The 11,572-nt window shown below is 33.0% G+C and overlaps 2 protein-coding genes across 3 annotated transcripts; one reads left to right on the top strand and one right to left on the bottom strand.

Annotated features, from left to right (window-relative positions):
• The first annotated feature begins 1,671 nt into the window (after positions 1-1,671).
• Positions 1,672-7,478, top strand: LOC105761168 (putative DUF21 domain-containing protein At3g13070, chloroplastic). The gene is made up of 14 exons (XM_012578895.2): positions 1,672-2,383; positions 3,229-3,326; positions 3,432-3,525; positions 3,732-3,809; positions 4,003-4,106; positions 4,264-4,345; positions 4,667-4,806; positions 4,885-4,963; positions 5,074-5,137; positions 5,323-5,414; positions 5,694-5,759; positions 6,147-6,263; positions 6,656-6,835; positions 7,196-7,478. Exons 1-14 carry the CDS (start codon positions 1,859-1,861, stop codon positions 7,448-7,450), a joined length of 1,974 nt encoding a protein of 657 aa, XP_012434349.1. The 5' UTR covers positions 1,672-1,858; the 3' UTR covers positions 7,451-7,478.
• On the bottom strand, positions 7,324-9,482 carry LOC105761169 (uncharacterized). Of its 2 annotated transcripts, none has more exons than XM_012578897.2 (2): positions 9,293-9,482; positions 7,324-9,080 (listed from the first exon to the last, which is right to left on the bottom strand). In XM_012578897.2, exon 2 carries the CDS (start codon positions 9,064-9,066, stop codon positions 7,693-7,695), a length of 1,374 nt encoding a protein of 457 aa, XP_012434351.2. In that variant the 5' UTR covers positions 9,067-9,080; positions 9,293-9,482; the 3' UTR covers positions 7,324-7,692. The 2 variants fall into 2 exon arrangements, with proteins under 2 accessions (XP_012434351.2, XP_012434350.2); XM_012578896.2 differs by having other exon boundaries at positions 7,324-9,073.
• Between the last annotated feature and the right edge of the window lie 2,090 nt (positions 9,483-11,572).

Here is an 11,572-nt window from a genome sequence, read left to right as displayed (position 1 = left end):
TTCATTGAACAAGAGCACCTTGTTGGATCATGTAGTTGATCAAGTAGTAGCATATGTGTCCTTAAATGTCATATAAGGGGTAAGGACTTTCGTAGGTAATCCAATCCGACGAAGCACATCTACTCTAAAAATCCCACCTTCAACTCATACTTTATTTAGAGTTAAGAGACAAAATTTTAACTCGACAACCAAAATACAATGTAGATTCTTTTTTTAAGCTGTCTAATATAATTTTACTCGATTTTTGTAAATTCTATTATATTATATTTCACTACCAAAGAAAAAAAATTGAAGGTTGGTTGAAAGTACCATCAAATGTCGAAATGAAGAGTAAAGAGCATGCAAATGTAATCCGTGGAAAGTGGTGGAAAAAACCCCCTATAATTACGATTGTTCGTTTTCAAAGTTACGCTATTTTCAAATTATTTAATATCTGTTTTGGCCCCTGTACTATAGTAAAATTATCATTTTGACTCTTTTACTATTTTTTGGTCACTTTAGCCCCTCAACTTTCATTCTATCCATCACTTTAGCCCCTTGATCATTTCTATTTAAAAAAATTTCTGCGTGACCATTTAAGCTAATCAAATGTGAACATGTAGATAGCCAAAATGAGGATTTTGCTATAGTATAGGGCCAAAATGAAAATTTCACTATCATTCAAGGGCCAAAGTGGGAGTTTTGTTTTAATAGAAATGGTGAAAAGGCTAATGTGAGGAACAGAATGAAAGTATAAGAAGCCAAATTATCTAAAAAAATAGAAAGGCCAAAGTAAGAATTTCACTATAATACAAGGGCTAAAACAGATATTAAGCCTTTTCGAATTCAATTAATTCATGCTTTTCCTTTTTTTCTTTTTTCTTTTTTACTTGTCCTGGAGTTTTTCAGTTAAAACTTTTATATAAAAACTTATAATTTATTTTTTAATTTATAAATACAAATATAATCATAATATATATTCAAATAATTATAAATATAATCAAATCAATATAATACACAATTAGACATAATATTGATGTATGATAACATTCAAATAAAAATATCAAAATTTTCAATACCTCAATTTTACTATTTTAACCGTAACCTAGTTAGTAACAACTATTAAATTAGGCTCGAATTTTTTTGTTTAAGTTAGTCCCTGAACTTAATAACTATTCTAATATTAAGGCATGAACTAGAAAATTATTCTCACAACGAGGCTTGAGCTTTTTTATTTTATTTTATCCTAAGTTAGTATTTGGACTTGACAATTGTTCTCGTATTAAGGCTTGAACTTTATGGCTTTTAAAGAAATATCAAGGATTAACTTGGATAAAAAAAAGTTCAGGCATCAAAGTGGATACAATTGTCAAGCTTAAGGACCAACTTGGACAAATAAAAGTTCAGGCCCTAATGTGAAAACAATTGTTAAGTTCAGAGACTAACTTGAAACAAAAAAAAAATTTTAAACCTCAATCTGAAATAATTGTAAAATTTAAGTACCAAAAAATAATTTAATCCTTAGTCTTATAATTATGATTTTAAGCTTACTAAATAATAAATAATATTATTATGTAAAAACATATTGATATTATTAAAATAAAAGTCTATATTTTAATTCTAATCATATTTACTAGTAGGAGAGGAGAGTCAGGTTTAGGGGAGAAATGTAAATGTAAAATCAATGGGGCAAGTTTCGTGATTTCCGAAACTAACTTGCCATCCCACTTGCAGCTAACTAGAATCTTCCCTTCACCAAACGACTCTTCCTTTGAAACCTGAAAATCCTTCTTCTTTTTTTTTTTTTTTCTTTTCTTTTTTTGCTTAAACAAGTTTCGATCTTTTTTTTTTCATTATTGATTTATTCTTATTGATAAAAATGGCACTTGAATCCTCAATTTTCAGCCGACCCACTTTCATTTATTCAACAAAGTCCTCATCTTTCATGTTTTTTAATCGAAATTTGAAGAACCAATCAAAGTTTTTACCCAAAACCAATCACTACCCAACTCCTGTTATCTCCACCTGTTCAAATCCCCAAGCTTTCAAAGCTTTTGGAATCCCCAAAAATGGTAGTTTTGGTCACGTGGGATCGTTGAGGGAAGAAAATGAAGGTGTGGGGAATGATCAAAAATTGGTTTTGGTGAAAAGGGGTATTTTGGTGGCAATGGTTTGTGGTGTATTGGTGTTTGGATGCAAAAGAGTTTTTGCTGTAGATGGAGTGGCTAATGCTGGTTATGGAGTTATTGGGCAGTGCATATTGTTGTTGAGGAATGCTTGGCCTAAGGCATCTATGATTCTTAAAGTGTTTAAGGAACAAGGTCTGGTTTTGACCGCTCTTTTAGGTCTTTCAGCTTTCTTCTCGATGGCAGAGACTGCTATAACTACATTATGGCCTTGGAAGGTAATGATTTCTTTGACCCTGGATTTGATAGCTTTTATACTTATAAATGCATATTTGTTGTTATGGAAATCAAAATGAATAGGATAGGGATTGTTGCAAGTGGAAAAGAATGTAGATGCTTTAGTCAGTTTATAAATACTCTCTTATGTTATACCAACTCTTTATGCCTGTGTTTGACACATATATGGACACAAATATGTAGTATCATCGTCTAAATATATGGAAAAACTTCGAAAAAAATGAGTATACCTGTGTAAGACACGTACTCATATCCAATGCTCACTTATCTTAGTATCATAGATTTTGTCTTTTGATTTTCATTTTTGTGACTGCTATGCAGGCTCCTTTGTGACTTGAGATATCTGGCTTAAGTTAATATAAGATTAAATCTTGATTTGCCATGTGAACATTCTATATGAAATCCATTTCTTTTTATTAGTTTATCATGGTTGAATTTGGATGATAATCATCTCTTCTAGATATGAGCTTAATCATTGTAACTTATAAAAGGAAGCAAATTGTTAATAGTAAGCAACAGAGGAAGAAAGATAGACGGAAGCACCTTAGAGTGAAAAGGGGGAAGAAAGGTGAGTGAAAGAAGGAAAACAAAGAAAGAGAATAATAGAGAAAGACAAACAATTTATAGAATACTCCAGAGAACAACTTAGAAGTATTTACTATTTCAACTATTAAACCTAAGTCTACATTGGTTAAGTAGTATTGCATTTTGGTCAAGCCATCAGGCAAGCCTTTTGAAGTATAGATTGTACTTTTTTTAATTTTCATGTCATCAAACCTTTAAGAATTCTGTCGTTTATTGATCATCTGACGTTACTTTGTGTCAGGTGCGTGAACTGGCTGATAAAGACTCTGAAGATGGTGTTTTTAAAATGCTTTCCAGTGATGTAACACGCTTTCTCACAACCATTCTTATTGGCACCACGTACTCTTCTTTTTATGCCATCACCTTGACCAGTTCCATTTCCATTTTTCTTTTCAGGTTTAGCTTGAAAGTGTTTCTTAATGTGGATTTTATTTCTCTACTCAGGGTGGTCAATATTGGAGCCACTGCTTTAGTCACAGATGCTGCCACAGCTATATTTGGGGAAGCTGGTGTTACTGCAGCAACTGGAGTAATGACCGTATGTACCAATATCATTTTCTTAGATTTCTTTTTGGGGTTGTGTTGCGTCTGTGGCATGCATGCCATCTTTGTGCCTTTCTTATATTATATTTTGTGAGAAGTCATCGAGGTGGTTGGTCTGCACATGAATATAGAAAAGTAAAATAACATATCTACTTATGCAATAAATATGAAAACCAGTTACCTTTTATCGTATGGTGCTAGGTTGCCATATTGCTTCTCACTGAGATTACTCCAAAGAGTATAGCTGTTCACAATCCCACAGAAGTTGCCAGATTTGTGGTAAGTTTTTTTATTCTGTCTTCCCTCATCGCTTGGTGTTTAAATTTTATTACCATCCAGATATGTGTGAAAGCAGCATTGCCTTTCTTTCCTGTCTTTCATTCTTCCTGCTTCATTGCTCTCTTGATGCTTTGCTGTAGTTATCATTACCATTTAAAAATTGGCTGACTAACTGTGGTTAAAATGTTTCTAGGTCAGGCCAGTGGCATGGCTTTCTGTAATACTATATCCGGTAGGAAGAGTTGTGACGTATTTATCGATGGGAATGCTCAAAATTCTTGGTCTAAAAGGAAAGAGGTGAAGAAAATAATTATTTGGATTTAACTTTCTGCATCTTCTAAATCATCATGCATTTTCTTTTTTTTCTTTTTCAATGGTCTGCCAAATTCTCAACATATGTCTTCATTGTGTTATAGGCCTTCTAAATGGCTTATGCATTATCTCTTTATTTTAGTGAACCTTATGTTACTGAAGACGAATTAAAGTTAATGTTACGAGGCGCAGAGTTGAGTGGAGCAATAGAGGAGGAGGAGCAGGTAACCATATATATCACATATATTATAAGTACATATGTATAACTTTGATTGAGCATTTGATTAACACATAAAATTTTATATGGATATTTGCTGTTATCTTCTGTTCTGTAGCACTAGACCAGTAGGTCTTCAATGAATCCAAAACGGATAAGTCCAGCTTAGCTATCTGCTACAATGCCAATGTACAGGCATGCTGCAGTCATTGCTTTCAATGTTCCCTGTTTATACTTGACTATTGGCATAAATCTAAATGAATCATTGATTAGTGCCTCTATCTTTGTTTATGGTTCTGGTGCTCTTATTATTGGAATCCCTGTGCAGGATATGATTGAAAATGTATTAGAGATAAAAGATACCCATGTTAGAGAGGTGATGACACCTCTTGTTGATGTAGTTGCAATTGATGCAAGCTCAACTCTTGTTGAGTTCCACAATTTGTGGTTGACTCATCAATATTCAAGGTAGAAAAGCTTAGTGATTAATCTCTTTGGCTGTTTTCCCTTAAAAACATGCTAAGAAATTTGTAAACTTCTTTGCAGGGTGCCTGCTTTTGAGCAGCGTATTGACAATATAGTAGGTATTGCATATGCCATGGATCTTCTAGATTATGTTCCAAAGGTAAGACAAGTTTCTACTCATAGCTTCTTCTTCATCGATAAGACTTTGTTTGTTGATGTATGCAACAATATAATAGTATGCAGAATTATATAATCTGTTTGATTTTGAAGGGTGAACTGCTAGAAAGTACTACTGTGGGAGATATGGCTCACAAACCTGCATACTTTGTGCCTGGTAATTCTGTTGGTTTCAACCTTTGAATTAATTTTACCTTTTTTCTCACTATTCATTAGGCTACATGGTAGATATTGCTTCAGTTTATTTTCATTCATAAATCCATTTACATATTTTGACAAGGTGTGACTATAGATTATATTCTAAGAAGCTATAACACTTAGTATTCTCAATTTGTTTTGCAGATTCAATGTCAGTCTGGAATCTTCTTAGAGAGTTTCGAATCAGGAAGGTTCATATGGCTGTTGTGCTTAATGAATATGGTGGAACAGTCGGGGTATGCAGTATACTTAATTTAGAATGATTTTTTTTTTTTACATTTTTACTCTTGAATGATTCTTGTTGGAGTTTTTGTTAAAATGCACTTTTTCATGGTTAAGGTGTTTAATCGGAGGCACTTCTGTAGCATGCTTCTGTGCCTGCATAAAATAGCATAATTTTATCTGTAGGGCATAAGTTAACTGATTTACCATGCAACAAGGCAATGAGTAATAGTACATTTCTTCTTTTGGAATCCCACTATATATTCTTGTCTCATTTTTTTTATGCTGAACAGATAGTCACCTTAGAAGATGTGGTTGAGGAGATTGTTGGTGAAATTTTCGATGAAAATGATTCAAAAGTAAGGCTTTTCTATCTCTTTGATTGCTTTATTACTTAGTTTCTTTGCTATAAACTTTATATTCCTAATTATATAGATTTATTCAAAATGCACTTTCCGTTATACCACAAGTGGGGGACGGTTACGATTGTTATGCTTCAAACTTTTTGCTCACTTGATATCTGTTTCTTATATTTATCTTTCAATCTCTTCGCTTCTCAAAAATACTTTTTTTATTTATTATGTTGGCGTTGCATATCTTCACTTCCACAAAATTTAGAAACCAAATGAGGGGGATCAAGTGAGATATTAATAATATGCTATCACTACACGTGTCGACCTTCCAAGCTATGGACTTTATTTTCAAGTTTATATGGTCTTAGGTATTTCTGTTTCTTGCTATGACAGGAGGAGATTCAGAAGAAAACTGGCTATATCGTAATGCGGGCTGAGGGTATCTTTGATGTTGATGCTAATACATCTATTGATCAACTTTCTGAAGATCTAAATATCAAGATGCCAGAGGTTTATTACTGATATAAAGCCTCATGCATAAAATTTCATTTTGTTTACCAGCTTGTGCTAGTTTAGTTGAAATAGAAATGTTCATGAATATGCATTCAGATGTTAAAAAAAGGTCTTAAAATCTATGTTGCTTGGGCTCGATGTGAGTGTTGGATACATGTAGTATTTTCTAAGTTTCAGCGTTTATTTGAAGTATTCTTGGAGGTCAATCCCCATATTTGTGTGTTGGACCTGTGTGTTGAACACAGGTACTTCATGAAAAATGAAGAGTCTGAGCTATATAGCTTAAGAAACTACATACCTCATAGCATGAGGAACTGTATCCACATTTGCGAAGTGTCTGTTTGTCAATTATACATGTATTTTCAACATAATTTATTGTTGTTTTATAGGAACATCAATACGAGACAGTGTCAGGTTTTGTATGTGAGGCATTTGGATATATACCAAGGACAGGTGAGAGTGTCAAAGTAGAGCTTGAAAGGGGTAATCAAGAAGAAGAAGATGAGAATTCCGAAGCTGCATCTGATCGGCAAGACCTGAAGGAAAGGCGTCAAATATATAAACTCGAGGTACAGTTCGAACCCCTCTTGAGATATGCACTTATATTGAATAATGTAACATTTACCACTGTCTTCCCTCAAGTCATTTACTTATAATTGCGTCCTAATGATATTATCTTTATAACTCGGCGTGTTCTACCTTGATGGCGAAAGTGAGGTGATCCATCTCCCATTTCTTTCAGCCAAACCACTCAAATATAGGTATTCTTAGATTTTATGAGACTACTGTCAAAATGGAAGTGAACAACCTTCAAGAAAATGGTCATAGAGCATGTTTGCATAGAGGCTTCGATGAGGCCAAAACTTGATCTTCTATATATGCCTGCATCACTGGAAAATCAGTTTGAGCATATATTGTCTTTGGTGCAGATATTAGCAGGAAATGCTCGAAAAGTAAGTGCCGTTCGATTTGAACGAGTAAACAATGAGGAAGCACTATTAGATGCCATGTCAGTAACACCGATGGTTCCAAAAATCATGAAGAAATGGAGCAAGGATGAAGACTCAAATAATGGTAAACACAATGAAGATACATTTGAAAACAAGCAAGAGGATAACCTCTTGGACGATCATTATGTAATTGCTGATCACAAAGACGATAATGAGAGCTCCAATGGACAGTAATCATATTATACTAATTGTTTTTTGTTTTTTTCCTTTTTCTCATTTGTGATTTCCCCCATGGACACCCCATTTCTAATTCTTACAGCTCCATAGGAAGAGGCAAAAGACTTGTGAAACGGAACTATGAAACAAAAAGAATATATGAGTAGACCAAAATTGTACAAAATTTTCACAGATGAAAGTGCCAATGGCTTTGAGGAGAATGGCCTATTTTTACTTCGATGAAATTGTTGAATTTTTCACTAATCTCTAGTAGGCTCTGCTTGATCGATATTCATCTGTCTCATAGAACTAACCGTCTGATTATCTGAAGCACCTCGGATTCTACCAAGTCTGTTCTGCATGCTCCGAAATGAAGGATGGTCAACTACTTGAGATATTGTCTCATGCTGCAACGTATCATCAAAGAAATTGATAAGTGCCTCTGCAGCATTATCTTTCAGCTCCTCTGAATCATCATGTAACAAATCAAGCAGAAGAGGGACAGCCCCCGATTCGTTTAAAGCCTCTCGATCTGCTTGACTATAGCTCAACTGAGCAATAGCTCCAGATACCGTTTCTCTTACTTCGTTGCTCTGAGAGCTCAAAAGCTCAACCAAAAGGGGAATTGCACCCGAGTTTCGGATGACAGGTACTGTGTGCTTGTAACCTGAAAGATCCCAGAAAACATTAGCAGCTGCAGCTTTTGAATCAGCATTGCCTTCCCTAAGGATTCTCACCAAATGTTCAGCTATTACAACTGCATTCGCTTCTCCAACAGCTAATAGACAGAATGCATCCTCCGCGATCTCCTGACCGACTGATTCGGATCCTTGAATAAGCTTGGCAAACAACGGAATAGCCCCAGATTGAGCAACCAAGTCAATGTAATCAATATTAGCCAAAATCACACCAAGGGTATTGCCAGCGACAACTTTTAAAGCACCGTCTCCAACTCGAAGCAGCTCCATGAGAACATCTATAACACCCAAGTCAACAAGCATACGACGAACACGCCTCGTAATACCGAGTAACCCGACCGCTTGACAAGCTCTTTCCCTAGATAACATGTTACCAACCCTAGCTGCCTCAACAAGAAATCTAAGCCCGCCTAAACTAACAAGTCCTCTCCTTACAACTCTCACCAATGACAATGCACTCAAAATCTCTAACAAGTACCTTCTAACACCATCCATGGATGAACTCAACATGTTCACAATAATCTCCAAACCACCATTCATGGCAACAATGAGGCGATTTTCATTACACAAATTCACAAGGCACCAAATACATTTCAGACAAATTTTTTGAACACTAGCATTAGATTGTGGCAACAACCTTAATATGGAACATAAAGCACCAGATTGGCCTATCTCAGTGGCTAATCTACCATCATCTCCTTGCCGAGCAATACATTTTAAGCAATGAACAACCAGTCCTTGATGAGGACTCGAATTATTTGAACTATCATCCTCTATAAGATTACTAAGAATCGGTATTGTTTGACTCAGTATATATTCTGGGGCTTGATTTGATAGTTTAGACAATTTGATTACAGCTTTTATACGCATGGACTCAGTCCCAGAATCAATCATCCGTTCAAAGTGATTCAATGATTCTTCCCAATTTGGGTTCATCTTTTTCCTGGATTCTTCGTATCAAAATCACCAAATTAGGCTAAAAAAATTCAGATATTGAAAATTCAAGAAGGGGTTTTTGGGGGCATATAACAAAACCAATTCAACATGGGAAAGAATCCAATTTTGATGATTAGAAGGAAGGGGGACAAGCGTATAAAATTATATACAGACAAAACATTAAAGAAAACATGTTTAAAAGGGGAGGAGAAAAGCAGAAAAGTACCGTTTCAGAACCGATGATGAAAATTGAAGGTTTGGGAAGATATCAAAGAGGAAGACAGCCGCCTCTAGATTTGTTTATATGAGCATCAGCTATGTCGACACGAGGCAACCATTTTCATAGTTCGTGAATTGTCTTTTTCGTCTTTCTTTTTCCCTTTTTTTTTTTCCCGAGTTGAGATTTGTTTGTAAAATTGAAGGTGTTTATAATCCTAGAGTTGCTTGGACCCATCATATCACCACTCTTTAGTTCGATTAATTGATCTAAATTAATTAAAAATTTATTAAAAAGGTTAATTTTACTCTAATTGCACTCAATAGAATTAAGAAATAACAATCAACTCCATTAACACTCTATAGGAAAACTGCCTGAAAGACATAAATATAAAACCCGTTTCCCTCTTAGATTCCATGTATTTCAATTTTCGTTAGCAGATATGAAATTGGTAAACCCTTTTACTTTCATACTTGTAAGAATTAATTCATCAAATTGTATTTCATATATAGCAATGCTAAATTGCCAATCCCATTAGGTGGCTATTTCCCTTGTGAGGACAAAACTGAAATCGAATTGGTTGGGATTTGTGTTGTTGGGGCGGTGGAAACTTTGTCAACAGGTAAGTTGAGGCTAAGGCAACTTTATCCGTCGACCATCTGCCCATTCATGAACTTTAACTGATTCTATATACCTTTGTTCATGAACTTGTGGTATTTGGTTAACCCCACGAAAGTAGGGTTGAATTAATATTTCCTTTTCTCCCATTTTCTAGCTCATATATTTAATTTCTAATTTTAAATTACTTTCTCAACAATGATATGTTGAAACATTTATTTCTTTGAGAAAATTATCATGGATGGGAAAAAAAAAAAAAGATTTTCTTCTAAGTTAATAGGACAGTGATAACAATGACATACATAACTTTCTGCAAACAGTAAAATAAATAAAATAATTAAATAATTACCGATTAAAGAAAAACCATCACAACAAAAAAAAAAAAAATTGAGTGGACAATAGTTGGGCCAATTTAGTTATTAGCTAATAGCTAAGATTCTTGTTCTAACTTATGATTAGAAGTTAAGTCTAAGCATGGTTAATAAAACTCTCTGGTTAGTGGTGGTAGAGTGAGAAGCATAGCCCCATCATCAAATTTGACATATGAATCTTTTGGTTAAAGAGGCCCAAATTATTGAAAGAAAAATTGTTTAAATTTTAGGATTGGTTTGTTTAATTGAAAATTGTTTCAGGAATATAATTTCTAAAAAATATTTATTTTTATGGAAAAATTAATATTTCCTTGTGTTTGGATGAATTTGTGTAAAGTAATTTCTATTGTTTGGCAAATTTCCGAAAATATTTAAAAACCGTTTTCAATAAAACAAACATACATTTGAGATTTTCTTATCTTTTATTGTTTGATTGAGTTTATTTTATATCTATAAATTTATATTTACATTTTTTTGTATATATCGCAATGATTTATTTACTTATAAATAAAAACATTAAATTAAATATATAATATTACTCAATTATGAGCTACAGCTATAAATTGAAAATAACCAAAGGGAAAAGATGATTCATGATTGTGTTATGAAAATATTTGAATAATAATAAATTAACATTACATTATATAATAGTATTGTTCAAGTGCATATTTAGTACTACACCACATAATTAATAGTTCACCACATAATAATATTGTCCAAGTGCATTACCAGTACTACACCATATAAAAACATTGATATTTTGACCTTTACAAAATTTTGAAGCCAAATTTTTCTATACTTCATACATTTAGTCAAATTTTGCTTTGAAAACAAATTATACAAAGTATTAATGTGATTCATGAATAATTTTATTAACTTATCTATTCGAAAAATTACAAGTGTACATAAATGAAAATACTACACTTAAGGTACCGGATCCAACACTTTATGACATATTTTAACCTTTATACTACAAAATATTTTTATCAATATATTTATAAATGTAATAAATATTTATAATTAAAATATTAATATTGCATATTTTCAATAATATGTTAATAATATTATTTAAAATTATTGTTTTTAAATTTATTATATATATAATAATATTAAGCTTGATTTAAGTTATTTTATATAAAAATAAAATTATCATAGAGGAGTTCTTTTTCAAAAAATGACTTATGCTTTTCAAAATGATAAGTCATTTTACAGGAAAAAATGCTTATTTTTCATTGACCTGTAAATAATTTTCCATTGACCCAGCTATTTTTTTGTGAAACAAACACATGAGAATACAAAA

The sequence above is a fragment of the Gossypium raimondii genome, chromosome 11, assembly GCF_025698545.1.
Source record: "Gossypium raimondii isolate GPD5lz chromosome 11, ASM2569854v1, whole genome shotgun sequence".
Taxonomy (NCBI): domain Eukaryota; kingdom Viridiplantae; phylum Streptophyta; class Magnoliopsida; order Malvales; family Malvaceae; genus Gossypium; species Gossypium raimondii.
This window is presented reverse-complemented; position numbering and strand designations above follow the sequence as displayed.

What these genes read in the sequence shown, in the direction of transcription:
- LOC105761169 (XM_012578897.2), bottom strand. Translation starts at nt 9,066, where the DNA reads ATGAACCCAAATTGGGAAGAATCATTGAATCACTTTGAACGGATGATT.
- LOC105761168 (XM_012578895.2), top strand. Translation starts at nt 1,859, where the DNA reads ATGGCACTTGAATCCTCAATTTTCAGCCGACCCACTTTCATTTATTCA. An exon ending in CAGCAACTGGAGTAATGACC is followed by an intron (nt 3,526 to 3,731) that starts GTATGTACCAAT and finishes GTATGGTGCTAG; the next exon opens with GTTGCCATATTGCTTCTCAC. An exon ending in TTGACTCATCAATATTCAAG is followed by an intron (nt 4,807 to 4,884) that starts GTAGAAAAGCTT and finishes ACTTCTTTGCAG; the next exon opens with GGTGCCTGCTTTTGAGCAGC.